The sequence below is a fragment of the Periplaneta americana genome, chromosome 3, assembly GCF_040183065.1.
Source record: "Periplaneta americana isolate PAMFEO1 chromosome 3, P.americana_PAMFEO1_priV1, whole genome shotgun sequence".
Lineage (NCBI taxonomy): Eukaryota > Metazoa > Arthropoda > Insecta > Blattodea > Blattidae > Periplaneta > Periplaneta americana.
The window spans coordinates 18,685,984-18,705,461 of NC_091119.1; the positions used below are offsets into that span (position 1 = coordinate 18,685,984).

The 19,478-nt window shown below is 30.6% G+C and overlaps 1 protein-coding gene across 1 annotated transcript in view; it reads left to right on the forward strand.

The window, feature by feature from the left end:
* Positions 1–19,478, forward strand: part of eya (eya transcriptional coactivator and phosphatase 2) — a 630,584-nt gene that overhangs the window by 32,212 nt on the left and 578,894 nt on the right. Inside the window, exon 2 of the mRNA XM_069822274.1 lies at positions 1,538–1,768. Coding sequence (XP_069678375.1) covers positions 1,538–1,768 — 231 coding nt within the window. The remainder of the gene's footprint in view (positions 1–1,537; positions 1,769–19,478) is intronic.

Sequence of the window (19,478 nt, forward strand, 5' to 3'; positions counted from 1 at the left end):
GAAGTAAGTAAGTAACTAAGTAAGTAAGTAATAATAATAATAGATATAACTTTACATTTCAGAGATCTTTTTGTTATCGAAACGAATGTAATCTTTTGTCTTATTTTAGCGAGTTTATACTAGGCCTATAACGTTTCATTTGTAGAATGATGATGATAATAATAATAATAATAATAATAATAATAATAATAATAATAAAAGTAATAATAATAAATTATATATGATTATATTACGTTATATTACATTATATTAGACTTATTATTATTATTATTATTATTATTATTATTATTATTGTCCACACCTGTGGAGTAACGGTTAGCGCGTCTGGCCGCGAAACCAGGTGGCCCGGGTTCGAATCCCGGTCGGGGCAAGTTAACTGGTTGAGGTTTTTTCCAGGGTTTTTCCTCAACCCAATACGAGCAAATGCAACTATTAAGTTGTTAGGTTGATGTAGATTAGGATGTGTTGATAAAACAATATTTGTGAAATTATGCACTTTGTTTTAAGTGCGTTTATGTTAATTATTTACGTTGTTATTAAAGAAATTTAATTGCGCATGCGATGTTTTGTGTATGGCAAAATCAACATGCAAATAGTGGAAAGTTCAATGAGATGATGTACATTTTATAGTATTACTCAAACAGTTGCGTAAAAACCCCGAGAAAATCTTCTCTTATCGTGTAATTTGCATAAAAAATGTCGTTATGTTGACATGTCTTTTAACAACCACGTGACGTTTTTACGTCCGTGCTGTTATACCGCTCTTGCTGCGAAGGCCTCACGTGATTTAGGAGACTTGGGGAAGTTTCAAGCAGCCGTCGCGTGAGGGAAGCATAGTCGCTTCTCTCCGTTCGTGTTCGTCGATCGTCTGTTGTCTCCTCTCCATTCTCCGTGCATTTCTACCCAGTTCGCACCTTTTCGAACGATCTTGTTAGTTTTGCGGCAAGTTTTAAAACTACAGAGTTTATATCAGTTGTGATTTGTCTTTATGTTTAATCTGTTTTACAGTTTAGCGTTGACATTTATATAAGTATGACAAGCTAGAGTGATCGATTAAATTCAACTACGGGAACTGATTTTATAACGATAAAATTATTTGTTTGAGTTATAAAAGCAATTTATAATGAAATGAACTTTTACCACTGTGACTTGTAACACGAAACTAAACGATTATAACTTAGTGGAGTGTATGTGGAATATTAGTTCGTGATTTTTAACACATTGCAAGTACTACGATTTCGACATTTTTAATGCACTTTAAAAGTTGTAATATTTCGTGACTTGGTAAAGAAGCAAATTCCTGGACAGTGAACCAAGACTGTGTCTCGTGTTTTTTGTGCATGAATTGTGCTCTTTTCGAATTAACAGTGTTTCAGTTTCTATTATTTTCTCAGTGTGCTGGAAAGGGCACTCTAGTAACCAGACATATTGTGTTACAAGATTTGAATTGACGTACAATGAATCCATTCTTCTTCAGTGAGGTGTATTTTACGAGTACCTCCTCGAGTGACCTTGAATTGTGACGTTTTTTGTACAGTCCGAGTGTCGTATTACTTGTCATTACTTGTTCCTAGCGTATGTATGGCGTTTAATTCGTCGAATTAACATTTTCAAAGTGGCCAATGAGACGAACAATTACTGTGCTGCTGCCCCATCATCGGACACTGCAGGAAGCTTCTTGTCAGCGCCCCACGCCGCATCCTCTGGAGCAGCGATGCTCTACAACGTCCCGTACTACCACAACTATTCGCCCCTGTCCTGCTATCAGGTGAGGCACTCCCATCCCGCTCTTATTTTATGAATATTTTTGGACTTAAATTATTTCCATCTATACACAGTATGTTAAAAGAGAAGTCTCCATAAATTCCAAATTATTGAAGACGATAGTTTGCGTAAAATTTTTAGACTAGCATAACGGAGTAACCAAGTTAATTGTCAGCTTGTTCCGTACCTAAAAATGATAGTAATCTACAAATAACATAAAGCAGGGTTGCCAGATTTTAGATCTACCAAGGAGGGACATCCTTTTCCACCATATGTAGTACTTATTTACTTTATTTATTTAGTATTTATTTATTTATTTAACCTGGTAGAGACAAGGCCGTCAGGCCTTCTCTGCCCCTCTACCAGGAGATTCCAACTACAATATGAACAATAAAATTACAATTAGTTTTAAATTTGCAATTACAATTACAAATAACAATACAATTAATATTAAATTTACAATTACAATAAAATCAAAGTACGAAAAGATTATCTGAATAATTAAAGCTAGATAATTTATCATAGAGAAACAAAGAATATTTTATATTTACTGAATTACAAATTAAATCTAGAATAACAAAATTGTATAGTGATGAAATTACTGAATATTGAAATATTTTGTGATAGATTAAAGAAACTATTTACAAGAAATCAATTACTGACCAAGTGCCTAGTAAGTTTTCGTTTGAATTCAATTTTATTTCGACAGTCCCTGATGCTAGCAGGTAGCGAATTCCAGGGTCTTGGCAGGGCTATTGTGAAAGAAGATGAGTATGAGGAGGTGCGATAGGATGGTATTGTTACTTACGTTTTGTCTTAAAGAAAGAGTGATATGAATTTGGGCAGAGTTGACATTTTCATGACTATACAAAATAAATAAAAAAGAATAATAAATAAAAATGTTCCCGCAGCTGAAATAACTAATATGAATCTCAAATTTGCAATTTTAATAAAAGCTATATCCAAGTACACACAATATTTATCTGGCTGTAAGTTAAAACACATTTCTCTGGGGTCTTTCCGAAGGGATTGTGGCAATAGGTTATGCCAAATTATTAACTTAAATGACTTAATAATAGCTCTGTCTGGCATCATATGTGACAAAATATTTAAATTTCAATGTTTATTAATTGATAACAATGGCAAAATTGATTTACACCTAAATTCATATTTAAATTGTGCCTTAGCATATTAATGCTCCAAACCCATCATTTAGCATACATTTTTAGAGCTTCCTACATATTTATCACTGAACTTCAGCATTTTCAACAAGCTTCTGTCCATTCTCTGGGCCATACATTTCTGATGAACGTCTCTTTTTAAATATTTAGAAATATCATATTCACCACTGAATTCGCTGTTACAAACCATACACTTGCCAAAATATTCGTTTTTTTTTTCCAATGTGCAAACCTACATTGTTAAGAAAATAAATTGAAATTTAATGTAATTATTTAGGCCTAGAAGAAAATAGTTACTACGTAATGATAAAATTACTCAAGTGATGTTAATTCTCTAAAAGAGGGACTTTTTGCGTCCCGCCTCGAATCGAAGCGGGACCCGGGAATTTTATATGAAAATCGGGACATGTCCCGCCAAATCGGGACAACTGGCAACCCTGACATAAATAAAGGCATTTCGCTTTTTCCTTGAACTACATACATTGTTAAATTATGTAAATCTTTATTCTGAAGTACGATACTTTACTACAGATTGTCAGATTAATTTTCTACTAGCGTCGTAAATAAAATTATTAAGGTTACCAACATTAATAGGCTATATAGTACAAATAAAAATGATGTGAAGTAGAGAATTTTATAAGTATAAATTTAATTAATTATCAATCAACTTCGTACCGGTACATAAAATTATTCTGATGTAGAATTTAACAAGTAAGAGAGACATTTTGTCCCGTAAATTACAACAAACATTTTAAAATTAATTAATTCTCTACTGCGAAGTCCGAGATTTTAAAAGTATAACAGAATGTCTGATCAATTATCAGTCAACTTCATTCCTATAACAATTGTAATTTAAAATTTGACATATAGAAAATAGTTATTTTGTTACATAAACAAAAACATTTTAAAATAAATTAAGTCCTTGTTGTAGAGTCCAGGATTTTATAATTATTGTAACAGTTTCTGGTTGATTATCAATCGACTTCGTACATAAAAATTGTAAGCAACAAACACGAAGTATGCGATTTTATAAGTATAACTCGGTGTTTGGTTAATTATCAACCAAACTAGTACATAAGGTTTATTCTGATGTAAAAATTAACAAGCAGAGAGAACCAAACTAATACATAAGGTTTATTCTGATGTAAAAATTAACAAGTAGAGAGACTTTTCATCCGGAAACTACAAACACTTTCATAAGTTTAATACAATACCTAAATGAATTTTCATTCAACTACTTTATACTTAAAATTTATAATAATCTACGAATAAACAAAAGAAGAGGTATGTTCTTTTGCCCATTGGCCCACAACCATTTAAAATTAGCTAACTCTTTGTTGTGACGTTCAGTATTTCCATTGTCGTAACAGAGTTTCTAGTTTTCAATCACTTTCGTAATAGAGTTTGTTGTATTCTACAAATAATCAAATGAAGAGGTATGTTCTTTCGCCCAGTGGGCTACAGCCATTTAAAATTAGGCAACTCTTTGGTGTGAAGTTCAGTATTTTCTTTGTCGTAACATAGTTTCCAGTTTTCAATCAATTTCGTAATAAAGATTGTTGTATCTAACAAATAAACAAAGGAAGAGATAGGCTTTGTTCTTTCGCTCAATAGGCTACAATCACTTAAAATTAATAATAATAATAATAATAATAATAATAATAATAATAATAATAATAATAATAATATTGATTTATTTATTCTGGTGAAGTTAATACCATCAGGCCTTCTCTTCCACTTAACCAGAAAGAAATTAGGTAACTCTTTGGCGTGAAATTCAGTATTTCCATTGTCGTAACAGAGTTTCTAGTTTTCAATCAATTTCGTAATAAATATTGTTGTATTTTACAGATAAACAAATAGAAGAGGTATGTTCTTTCTTCCAATAGGCTACAGTCACTTAAAATTAATAATAGTAATAATAATAATAATAATAACAATAATAATAATAATAATAATAATAATAATAATAATAATAATAATACTTAAAAATGGCTTTCAAGGAACCCGAAGGTTCATTTCCGCCCTCACATAAGCCCGCCATCGGTCCCTATCCTGTGCAAGATTAATCCAGTCTCTATCATCATATCCCACCTCCCTCAATCCATTTTACTATTATCCTCAATAATAATAATATTTATATATTTATTTATTCTGGCGAAGTTAAGACCATCAGGCCTTCTCTTCCATTTAGCCAGAAACAGATTAGGTAACTCTTTGGCGTAAAGTTCAGTATTTCCATTGTCGTAACAGAGTTTCTAGTTTTCAATTTCGTAATAAATATTGTTGTATTCTACAAATAAATAGAATGATTCTCTCGTCACGTAGGCCACAACTATTTTAAAATTTTTGTAACTCTTTTATGTGGAAAATATTTTCGCCTGTGTAATATAATATCTAAATTAATTTTCAATGAACTGCGTACCAAAAGGTTAATGTTAATTAATTACATATAAACAAGTGGAAGAGAGGTACCCTTTTCCCGTTACTTACTTCCATTTTAAAATTATGTAATCCTTTCGTGTTAAGTACAAATTGTTCTTCGTTTTAAAAGTCTTTAAATTAATTTTCAATCAACTCTCCGCATAAAAATTATTGTAATCTATTTCAAACCATACAGGTAAGGGATCTCTCGATCCGAGGAATACTTTTTTTTTTTTAATATTTAACCCTTTAAAGTGAAGTGAAACATTTTTACCAGTATGCCAAATTATCTAAATTAATTTTCAGCCAATTGTAAATCCAAAAATTGGGGCCTATTGCAGTGTAGAAGACGCCAAATAGAGAAGTCTCTTGTCCTGCGGGCTATAGCCTATCCATTTTAAAGTATTTTACGGTGTTATTTTTTATTACCGCAATAAAAGCATTGTGTTCCGTTAGGGCGCTCTTGTGTTTATTTTAACTGATCGTTATAGTTGGGTGGTGATAAATGATACCGGTACCAAGTTTTGATACTTATATTAACATGATATTTCCTTAACAGCCAACTGTAAATCCAAAAATTGAGGCCTATTGCAGTGTAGAAGTTGCCAAATAGAGGAGATAGCCTCTTGTCGTGTGGGCTATATCCATTTTGAAGTATTTTAGGGCGTTATTTTTTATTACCGGAATAAAAACATTGTGTTCCTTAAGGTTGCTCTTTGTTTATTTTAACTGATCGTTATAGTTGGATGGTGATAAACGATACTAAGTTTTGATACTTACATTAAAGTGATATTTCCGTAACACTTTTGTGTTTTGGGAATGATTTATACTTATTTAAAATTTCTCTTAGCGGGATCAACTCATTTCACAAAATATCGTTTGTATGTTGTTTGTTATTAAATGGCAATCACCATTATCCTGTTTAGGAATTTCATGACATCATAACCAAATCTTCCCCCCAAAATCGAACTATCAAAGCTGAGTTTTAAGATAAAATGGTAAACAAAATTAAAGGAGTAGGAAAAATAATGTTCACGTCGCAGGACCTTTGACGTTGCTAAGTTATATTATTCAATTGTCATTAGTTGAAATATCCGGATTTAATCAGGTTACGCATTTCCAACATAGCTATTAAAAAGTGATTTCTTTATTTTGTTTCCTCTGAAACTTGAATGACGCTAAGTCCAATTCTTTTAATAATAATGTCATAACGCATTAATTGAATATTATCACACAGTGGTCGTGTAACATTCTTAAAACCTATTTCATAACATTTTATGTACATCATCATATTATTATCAACTCTTAATGTTTTGGTAAAGTTTCCTTTTCCGATTTTAGCATTACATTCTAATGGAAGAGCAGTACATTTTACCACGCGTTTCCTATTTTTTTATATTTTGTTGAGAAATTTCATTCGCCATGCTACTGAAGTGATATTTATGTATAGTAATTTCTCCACTCTGTATTGGTGATTAATAAAACTATCTTCTTCGTTATCATCATTTTGGTTATCTTGATTGTTGTACTTTTTATTTTAATGGCCATTTCAGTTGCGCATTTTTGCAGATACATATTTTTCTTATCCCTCACGAGTTCCGTTATTGCAATAAAATTGAAACCGACATATTGTATTGTATTATATTGTATTGTATTGTATTTATTAACATTCAAAGGTATTCATACACTGCTTACAGCTAGAATATGGAACAAGTCAAAAAACTTAATACTATTATAAAGTCTTAATTTATAGTCACAGTCTAGATGAAATATATACAGACGAGATTTACAATATAGTCTACTAGTACAACACAAAGTTTTAGTATCAATTTCATGAAGCGTTGTTGAATGTCATGAATTCACCTACAGAATAGAAGGCGTGAGAAATTAGGTACTTCTTTAATTTGGCCTAAATAATTTTATGTTTTGAGTTTAATTTTTTATATCGTTAGGGAGCCTATTAAAAATTTTTACTGCCATATAACGCACTCCTTTTTGTTAGCACGATAGACTTGCCGATTAAGTATGAAAGTCATTCTTTTGACGTGTATTTATGCTATGAACTGTTGAATTAGTTTCAAAGTTTTCACGATTACATACGAGGAAGATTATTAATGAAAAGATACAGTATACTGACAAGCCACGGGCATTATTTGTAGTTTTTTTTAAATAGTCCTACACGATTCCCTAGATTTGGCACCTACTATTATTCTAATTACTCTTTTTTGTAATAGAAATATACTGTTACTATCTGTGGAATTATCTTCATGAAACTCCGCATATGTCTCGTATTATTATTATTATTATTATTATTATTATTATTATTATTATTATTATTGCCTTAATAGTACAGACTTCTCTGAAATCGTTATAAAGTAATTTAATATTTACTTCATTATTATGGTAGGCAACTTTTATCGGTTTTTAGATTGTATCCGAATTAATACATTTTTGTACAATATGTGCTGGTAAATTTCAAGTTCTTTCTCGTGACAAGAGTTTCTTTTTTCGGTCTTCATGTAAACCCTAAATGTTGGATGCTTAATTCAGATATACTTATATGTATTTATATGTTATTCAACCTTTTTTATTGCACTAACATTTTATTAAATAACCTTGTGCCTAACTCTTTCATAGCAGATTTATTTGCCGAGTGTAATAATAATAATAATAATAATAATAATAATAATAATAATAATAATAATAATAATAATAATATATTTATTTAATCTGGCAGAGCTAAGGCCAGTAGGCCTTCTCTTCCGCCCAGCCAGACTCTAATTCTAATTGAATACAATATACCTGTAATTCAATACGTAATTATTTGTTTTGCTGTCAAACGAACTATAACATACCATTCGTCATTTTATTATGCGTATAATATATATTGATTACATAGTTATTAAATTAAAATCTAGACCGCAAAACAACATGAAAGTAAATAATGAAAGTTGGATAAGTAATGTTAGTAAGGCAATAATAAACGTTGGTAAGAAATAATAATAATAATAATAATAATAATAATAATAATAATAATAATAATAATAATAAAGAGATAATTTAAATATTTATTCTGTGATATATGCTATCAAAACATTTGGAATTCATGATATCATCTATACTAATAATAAATCTGTAGCCGAAATTTTTCTGGTAATTTTCGATTTTCCAAAAATAATTGGTCCTAACATATATAATTAACCACCCTGAAACCGAAAATCGCTTTTTTGAAATTTTTGTTTGTATGTCTGTCTGTCTGTCTGTCTGTCTGTCTGTCTGTCTGTCTGTCTGTCTGTCTGTATGTTTGTTACCTTTTCACGCGATAATGGCTGAACCGATTTCGATGAAAATTGGAATATAAATTAAGTTCGTTGTAACTTAGATTATAGGCTATATGGCATTCAAAATACATCATTTAAAAGGGGGGTTATAAGGGGGTCTGAATTAAATAAATCGAAATATCTCGCTTACTATTGATTTTTGTGAAATATGTTACATAACAAAAGTTTCTTTAAAAATGATTTCTGATAAGTTTTAGTCTCTGGAAAATTTTGATAGGACTGATATTTAATGAGATAAATGAGTTTTAAAATTAAAATAACTGTCATCTAAGGCGGTATATTGAAATAAAAAACAAATGACTTCGTCTATAAGGGGCCTTGGACACAACAATCGAAAGCTATGAAACATAGCCTACAGACAATGTTTCTGTGCTTGTATGAAGTAATATCGGACGGTAAATTAACCGATTTCTATAATTAATTATTATTTCATCATTGGAAAGTGTAGTTTCTCTGGATGGACATAATGCTATAATGTTATTACAATAACTTGTGAGTGAATTGAGGACAGGTAAGATTAAAATAGCTTCTTATGCAGAGAAAACTTGATAGGTTATTCTGTATATTCATTTTTATCTCAGAGAATTAACGAACAACGAGAGTGTATTGATTTAGTATGCAGTAATAGTACGTTAGCTTAGCAATCCATTATTTTATAATTCAAATATTAACTATGCTCAATTGAATCGTATTAAAATACATATGCAATAAATACAATGCAAAAAAAATTGGGTAATGAGCCAAGCAGATTATGTTGCGCTGTTGTAAAAGTTGTTCCTCCTGAGATTCAAGAGCTCCCACAACAAATTAAAAACTTTCTAATTCGAGTACATCCGTTATCAACACACTTTTTCATAATATAATATAATATAATATAAACATAATAATAAATCTGTAGCCAAAATTTTTCTGTTAATTTTCGCTTTTCCAAAAATAATTGGTAATAACAATTAAGAAACATGTTAAAGGAATTGTCATTGCACTAAATGAGTGCTCTCTGGATCAAAATGATCGCATTTTAATATTTTAAATACAATTTAAATTAAGTAACATATTAAACGATTTATCCTTCTATCAAACACGAATGTTCCCTGGATCAAACGTCCTATTTTAATTATGTTATTACTTTATATTTATTTCTAACGGGTGCAGCGGAGCGCACGGGTACGGCTAGTTCCAAAAGTAATTACTTCTAGCATTAAAGGGTCTGTAGCGATTCTGAAAAATCATTTATACGGAATATCATAATCCCCCTCCCCCTTTCTATCCGTTAGTGTGTGATTGTTACAATATATGTACAAATTTATTATTTCTTAAATTTAAGCTCCTAGTTCACATTTCAATTTGACTCATCTATTTCATTGTAATCGTTATTACTCTTATATGTGTGTTATTCTGTGTTTTTGGCAACCCAGCATGCCTGGGCAGACTATTTCTTGGAAATAAATTATATAATAATTAAACATTGAGAAACCTGAAACAGCTACTATTGTTAGAAAAATATTTCGTTAGTCTATTCTTAAATTGGTTTCATATCTAACAGTCCCTAACATTAGGTACTCTTCATGAGATCAAATATAATTATTTTAAATAAATTAGTCTCATAGTGTCAGTGATTATTATTTATTAAATACGAAGTTACAGAGAAATATTTAAATTTATGCTAACAGTTGTTCGAATGCAATAAGGCGGTACAGATAAAATTATTGAGACTTTGGCTGGGTATATTCGTTATATACCTATAAAATTAATTAAAGAATAAGATAGAAACTTGTAAAATTTAACAGAAACAGAATATTTCAACTAAAATAAATGTTTAACGAAACAACTTGTTAGAACAAAGTAAGAATGAACCTTAATAAAATGCATAATTTCACACCAAGAGGTAGAAGATTATTGAAAAAAATGTATGACGGAGTGCCGTGGTCATTTTCGGAGTTTTGAAGAGAGAACAGGCGAGTAAAACTGGCCTGAACGTCAACTAATTCATTATGAGGATTTTTCACGACAGTATTTGAGGGCGGTGCTTGAAATTTCTTCATCTTCATCAAGGATTAGGCGCAGGCCTATTCCTTTTTCTAGGCCTATCTTTTCCATAGGCGTCCACAATTTCTTTTCTCTGTGGTTGATAGGTAAAGGCTATTTTCGGGAGTTAATCTTCATCCTTTCCGTGTGATTACCCCATTTTTTCTGTACTAATAATCATATCTTGAATTGTTAGTAATATAATCTTCTATTCTTTGCGGGTATCTTCATTGAGTTTGCGTTTCAACCTCATGTAATCTTTCACCGCTCGTAGATAAGCAGCATTATATTGAATTTTATTTACAGTCCACACTTCACTACCTTGTAATAAGGTGGGAACTGCAATCATCTTTAATGTGATATTTTAATTTAGTGTCTTTTCTTACTCTATTTTTAGTGCTCTCTTGTTTGCGTCACATATACTGCTTCTAAATATTTTATTGAGCTTTATACTTCAATTTGGTTGAAGTTATATATCATGTAATTAAACAGAATTTCGTTCGCAATCATATATGTTTATAATTTCAATTTATTTAAAATATCGTTTAACATTTTTAGATATTCGTATTAATTTCTAGTAGCGTGCCTGTACATGTTTTAGTTGTATTAATATGCAAAAATAATTGTCATCTTTTATTTTTCCGCGTACAACTAGGATAGCCTATATGCTTATAGATCTATAATTGCTTCATTATTCTGACATAATGCTTTCGTTACTCTATGCTTTAGTAATTAGCAGAGCCCGGATGTTTGGCAAAATGCCTTTTTACTGGGTGAAAATAAATTATTATTTGCATAGATAAATGTGATTTGGAATAATAGGGCCAATTTTTATCTTGCCTATTTTGTCTTTTTATGGTGTTTCTTAGTAATAAATGCCTTTTTTTTGTCATTTTAAAGCAATATTTCTTGTTTATTTGCAATTTTCTAATTAATTGTAATGTAATGTGTCTGAAATTTAAATATTTTAAACAATGACTAACTTTAAAATAGTAAATAAAAATAATTTATTTCGGTGCTTAATCTGCTAATAATCGTGCTTTAATACTATTGGTGTAATATGAATAATGATCGACAATCCACAGTTACAAATGTAATATTGTCATGTCTTCACGATACCAACAATCAGCTTTATACTTTTAAATACTAAGCTCGTTCTCATAGAAGTTGACACGTAGAATTTCCAATTGTTTACTTTCATATTTTCAAATCTTACTGTTACAATGTTGTGCTACACCTGTTTATTATTGTAGGAGAAAGAAATTTGAGTGAGGAACAGTCGGTTATTGTCGAGTGACAGAAAGTATAAGATCGGTTAGCTAGAATGCCGAAATTCAGTAAACTATTGAAAAGTAAACTTTGTGTTTACGTTAGTGAATTTGGTGTCCATGTGTCTTCAACCCATAGAACAGTTTTGTTATGTAAGGTTTGTAAAAAGACAGTTAATCACGAAAAAAAAGTATTTTATCAGTCAACATGCGTCAACTACGAAATAAATATGTGAGTTATGTTGATATAATTTAAATTTATTGCTAAAATGTGTTATGCCTTTTTAAAATTTATAATGCCTTTTTCAAAGATTATTTTGCCTTTTTTCACGTTTTTATTCCCTTTTTTGGCCGCCTATTTTAACTATTATACATGCCTAAACATCCGGGTTCTAGTATTAGGCGTAAACTGTTTCTTTCTGTGCAACAGTTTATAATGCACTTTGGATACATTACGTTAAATGAAGAGAGATTATTAAGAAATGTTACGCCCAAGGTTGCGGGTTCGATCCCGGGCCAGGTCGGTGTCATTTAAGTGTGCTTAAATGCGACAGGCTCATGTCAGTAGATTTACTGGCATGTAAAAGAACTCCTGCGGGACAAAATTCCGGCACATCCGGCGACGCTGATATAACCTCTGCAGTTGCGAGCGTCGTTAAATAAACCATAACATTTTTTAAGAAATGTGTGTGTGGAACAGATGACAGAGTGATCGGTATTTGACCAGAAAGGAAAGAAAATCAAACTGTGTTAGTCACTCTCTGACTCCAACATATGGCAGTGAAACATGATGTCTCAGAAAGATTGTTTAAAATGAGGGGAACATCCATCGTAGGTCATTCAGGAGAGCTATAGCTTGGACTTTTCTCATTATAGTGAAGTATAAAAAGTTCACCAAGTTTCAGAAGGTACAAAACCAAGCTTTGAAACGTTACTTTTATACATTACTAACAATGAAAAAGTCAAATTTTCTGCCATTTTGAATCTCAGAAAGAAGTAAGAAACGTGTGTGGACTGTCGAAATGCATTTTTTTAGAGTCATAAATTAGGTATACATGTCTAGTAAGAGCGAATCTCCTTCCATTCTACGTATTTTGATTCATAATGACTAGAGCCCAGATGTTTAGGTATTTATAACAGTTAAAATAGGCAGGCAAAAAGGGCAATAAAACTTAAAAAAGGCACAATAATCTTTGAAAAAGACATAATATGAGTAACTTAATATCAAAGACTGACATCTGACCTCAGATCGAAATTTAGATAGCTGTGAATTTTTATACAATTTTTCAAGCCCTTTCCAGTTATAGTGAAACCATATGCAAACTCTAACACTACATTTATAAAATAAATTATGTTAAATATTCCAAAGAACACTGTACAACAAAAAATTGCCTCTAGATCAAAATTACGGAGACAGATGTCCGTCTTTGATATTAAACTACTCACATATTTTAGCAATAAATTTAAATTATATCATAACTCACATATTTACTTCGTAGTTGACACATGTTGACTTAGAAAATACTTTTTTTCGTGATTAACTGTCTTTTCAAAAACCTCACATAACAAAACTGTTCCATCGGTTGAAAACACCAAATTCACTAACGTAAGCATGAAGTTTACTTTTCAATGGTTTACTGAATTTAAGCATTCTAGCTAACCGATCTTACACTTTGTAACCCGACAATAAATGACTGTTCCTCACTCAGATTTCTTTCTCCTACAATAATAAACACGTGTAGCACAAAATTGTAACAGTAAGATTTGAAAATATGAAAGCAAACAATTGGAAATGCTACGTGACAACTTCTATGAGAACGAGCTTAATATAGAAAATTATAAAGCTGATTGTTGGTATCGTGAAGACATGACAATATTATATTTGTAACTGTGGATTGTCGATCATTATTCATATTACACCAATATCATTAAAGCACGATTATTAGCAAATTAAGAATCGAAATAAATTACTTTTATTTACTATTGTTAGTGAAGTTAGTCATTGTTTCAAATATTTAAATTCCATACACATTACATTACAGTTAATTAGAAAGTTGGAAATATACAAGAAATATTGCTTTAAAATGACAAAAAAAAAGGCGCAATAGTAAAAAACATCTAAAAGAGGCAAAATAGGCAAAATAAAATGGCCCTATCACTTTGATTTACTCCAAATCACATTTATATCTATGCAAATAATGATTTACTTCCACCCAATAAAAAGGCATTTTTCCAAACGTCCGGGCTCTAATAATCACCAAGTACCTATTATTTTTTTTCAATATTAGTCTTATTTTTAATTCCAGAGTTTTGCTGAAAATACATTTTTTAGTTGTCCAAAAACAAAAGAAGTGGTTTTAGCATATGCTAATTTAATTTTGCTTATATTTAAGTTAATAGTGTATCAGCAGACATGAATTAAATTTCTTAAATCCAATCTAGGCCTATATAGGTCTAAATGCGTCACTAATATCAAATTCTTGTTTTTCAATAAGATGTGTGATTACATTAGAAAGTTCAGATTTCTTTATTGATATTTCATAGTTTATTACGTCACAATTTACAAAGCTACTGTGAATTTAATTTATTAGATGGATATACCAATGAATTGTGCTACATAGAAATTGAACATATTAAGTTCTTTGTTTTCTTCTCGCAATAATTCTCTTAATGCATAATTAATTTTTTTTTTATCTTTACGCTAGGCTCACCTTTCTTTCGAAGAACTGAACACTTATGATCAAGGTCCGGATTTTGATGGCATGTTGTCTCTATATTGGCACATAACAAACAATACCCATATATACAAAAACTCTTCATTGCTGAAGATAATGATTTTAGATTCTAGGCCATTTTTCTGGTTTCTCGTCGTTGTGGTAATTTTATGGATTTTTTTCATTGTGAAATACATATTTTGCTTTGCGGCCTTTTCCAGATATTTTCATGTATTTATATGCTGTGTAAGGTTCCATTTTCAGTGTTTACTGAAAGCGTGAGTAGACAATACAATAAATAATGTTAAAATGTTCAATCTTATGATTTATCAATTTAATATTAACATTTGTTAATGCATGTTAAATATAAATAATGTATAAACGTTTTCGCCTTTTACGGCATCATCAGATACAACTTGCTTCTACGATATCTAAATTATATAATGGAATTTTCGTTTTCTCTTACAGTAAACCATCAAATTGGTGTTGTATTAATAAGTAATAATGACTCACGAGTTTTATGTATTTTCTTGTTGGAAAAATTTTTAGGTTATAAATAAGTCTACATTGTATAACTAATTATATTCTATTTAATATTGAAGTACATAAAACTCATGTTATAATGGTTTTAGTTATATGTGTACGGTATTTTAAATTGTCACAATTTTAAATTCAAATACATTTTCAAACTTTGTGTTTAAATATATGATATTATGTTCGAATATATAGCTCAATTTATGTAAAGCTTTGTTGATGTAATTTATATCTCCATTTTATATTTGTCATAATTCATAAAATAATTGGTAATATTACTAATTAATGTCGTGGTGTCTGTTGAGATGTGTAATGATTCTACGTAATATAAAATGAAATTTGCGTCTTCTGTTTCTTGTTTTTAAGCTTATTTTGTGCTTGAAATTGGTGTGCTATTAAGTCGTTATTGAATACCTACAAAATATATACGTTTATTTTAGGTTGAAATGGATTTATTTAATAATTTTTTGGTTATTTGGGTTTAAATTCAGATGTTATAGTCGCGACGCTGTTATTCCCGGCGTGACTCCTCCTCTTTGCTTACGTCTTAGGAAATGAAGGCTCTATAAAGTCTAGGTAGGTAGTATCGTTCGCCATTTTTGTTCTTTCGTTGCCGAGCTACTATACTATATTTGCCATACCGTTAAATATTATCATTTCGTAGCTCCTATGATAATAAATCAAACGCACTGTAATTCAGCAAATAATTGAGCGGCAAATAACGTCTTCGTGTGCTTTCTGCGAACGCCAACGAAAGAGCCAAAATGGCGGGCGATTATATTAAGTATTTATCGAGCCTTAAGAAATGAATAACGTCTTTCTCAGCGAATCACAAGACGCACACGTTTAAATGTAGCCGACCTGAAACGTGATTGGCTGCCGGAAATTAGAGCGACGGGACTATATTATAAATATTAATAAACTCATATGTATACGTTTCCATTATTAAGTTGACGTTGTTACTATAATTCAGTTTTTTGAAGAAGAATTCTCAATGTAGTTTGAATTTCAATCCAAATAACCAAAATATTATTAAATTAAACTATTTCAGGACACGTTTGTTGGACTGAGATGATAATGTTCTCTAGGTTTTAAATAAGCTTTAAACATACATCACCTTACCTTAGAGGTTTAAAATATCCACGCTTCTGAAGTGTTACTGCAACTAAACTGGAAATGACGTAAGTGGGTTAAAGTAACTATTGTTTCTGTAGTAGACAGGTTCTATTTTCGAATCATATTTCATACTAGCTGTACCCGTGCTCTCCGCTGCACTTATTAGAAATAAATATAAAGTAATTACATAATTAAAATAGAACATTGGGTCCAGGTAACATTCGTGTTTGATAGAAGAATAAATCGTTTAATATGCTACTTAATTTAAATTGTATTTAAATAATTAAAATGCTATCATTTTGGTCCAGAGACCACTCATTTGGTGCAAATATAATTCGTTTAACATTTTTCTAAATTAGTCTTGAATGTATCCTTTAATAAATCACTCCAATTTAATAGAGGTGATTGTGTACGAAGATAATTTTTATGTTAATCTTACTGTGCATCTTTTTCTTTTTTGTTAAGTTTATTTTATTCACGTCTTAACATCTGTGGTCATGTCGCATGTTTAGAATGTGTCGGTATATCAGTAGGCCGTTTTTACTCTTGTTGAGTTCCTGTTTCTATTGTAGATGGCTTGTGTTCATGTAACTGATTATAGACTTTGATTAATGTTTTTGGTATTGGTAATTGAGGCGGTGATGAATAATGGCATGTATCTTTCCAATCCCATATAACTAAGGGAAATCATGAAAACCTCAGTCAGATTGGTCGGCCACGGGGTTTGAACCCGGGACCCCCGAATGCGTGTCTCAAATGCTACCGCCTGAGCCAACTCGTTCGGTTGTATATCATTGTTTATGCAAATAAAAAAAATGAGGTACCCTACATAAATATTATTTTAAGAAACTCAGGAAACGAATAAGGGTAAATTATGAGCGCAGGAACGCCATTTCATGACAACTTTTAAAATAACTCAGCTCCAGTGATCTCTATGGTAAAATGAGCGTATAAAATTAGAGTATTTTATGTGGACCAAATAAAGTTGCAATAATCAAGTTATACAATATTTCGACAGAATATCAGGTTTTTTGTGCGTACAGAGTTCTTTTCATCTTACCTCTGTCCTCATTTGTAGCATTACATCCATCTAGAGAAATTACAAATTTCAAATAGTGAAGGTTAATTAGCTTCTGAGATTACTTCATACAAACACACAAAATATTCTCTGTATATTAATATTGATAAACGTCAAGGCCGCCTTAAATAGACGGAGTCATTTGTTTTGATTTCATTGTAGCCATCGTCGTCGTTCCTGCAATAACTCCTATGTCACATCTCGATTTTCAGATTTTTGCTCTATTAAATAACTTAAATAGTGACGCAGCAAATAATACAGTCTACTATATATAAAACTTAATTATATTTCTTTCTTTCGAAAATGTAAGAATTCACGATCTCCTATGCACTGCTACCATAGAATAAATAAATTTGTTTTTCTTCCTACTAAAAAATTTAATATTTTGCACACAGAATTTACGGAACAACTACACTATAATCTGAGGCGGCGGTGGAAATGTATTGTTATTTTAAAACTCTTGTATATCCTTAAATATCAGTCCTATCAAAATTTTGCCTGGGATAAAACTTATCGGAAATCCTTTTTAAAGAAACGTTTGTTATGTAACATTTTTCACAAAAATCAATAATAAGCGAGATATTTCGGTTTATTTAATTCCGGCCCCCTTATAACCCCCCCTTTTAAATAAAGTATTTTGAATGCCATATAGCCTAAAATCTAAGTTACAACGAACTTAATTTATGTTCCAATTTTCATCGAAATCCGTTCAGCCATTATCGCGTGAAAAGGTAACAAACATCCAGACAGACAGACAGACATACAAACAAAAATTTCAACAAAGCGATTTTCGGTTTCAGGATGATTAATTATACATCTTAACACCAATTATTTTTGGAAAGCGAAAATTACCAGAAAAATTTCGCTTACAGATTTATTATTAATATAGATTCAGAGAAATACAAGGCAGTCCAGGTGTTTCTCAGGTTTTTAATTCGTAAAGATCTACATTAGTTTCCATTTATATATTCCGTAGCCTGTATGTCTGATTCGTATGCATTCATCCCATGTGTATTTATGTAGCATGGTTAAAGGTACCCAAACTAAAGCGGGTAATTTATGTAAAACATTGTTTTCCGGGGAGGATATTGTTTACAAAGATTATCATATACTTTTCTAATAAATGTGTGAAGCTAAAATGATAGCAGTTAAAAGGTTCATTGATCAACAGTATCATTTCTGGAAAAGAAACATGCATGTGCTATCCAGAATATTGAAAAAAATTAAAATCTTCGAACTGTTACTCGCACAAAGCACATCTGCGAATAAAGGTTTAGAATTTTACGTCCATAATTTAATAATAAATAATATAATAATAATATATTAATAAAAGGATTCAGAGCAGTTCTAACTCAAATGTTGGGATTATTTCGTAAATTTTAAGTAAAAAAATTGACAGTCTTCACTCCCTTGATCACTAGATTAATTTATTAGCATAGATATCTCTATTGTCGCTTTAATTTAAATTTCGTTTCTTATTATTTTATTACATTCAATGTGTTGTATTCTTCCTTAAGTTTTCCCTCTTATCTATTTGTACTAATTCATTAGCTTATGTTATATTCCAATCCTTTTTTTCTATTATGGTATTATTTTCATTTTGTATTGTGTCAATTTTGTTTTTATTTATTTATTTTTTTGTTGTTTAGTCAACTGTCCGAAGACAGATCTGAACCTCACAAGTGATACCAAGAAGGCACCACTTATGAGGCACTAGACCAGGAGCTAATGGGGTAGGGCGGCCAGTTTCTTTCCCCCTCCATTGCATACATCGCCGACTAGCTACATATTACACTAATCAGACTTCAGATGAATACAAACAATTGGACCGAGTTACGCAATATTAGACCAACCGACAATTTGAAAAAAAAAAAGAAAAAAAAAAGAGATATTTGCACAGATCTGTTGATGGCAGGCTAATTTAACTCGGAAAAAACCCAAGAATATGATATCTGAATTTTGCTGCTATTTATAAGCAAAAATTCGTTTATTGTATAAAATTCATTTATTTATTTTGCTTTGAAATAATAATT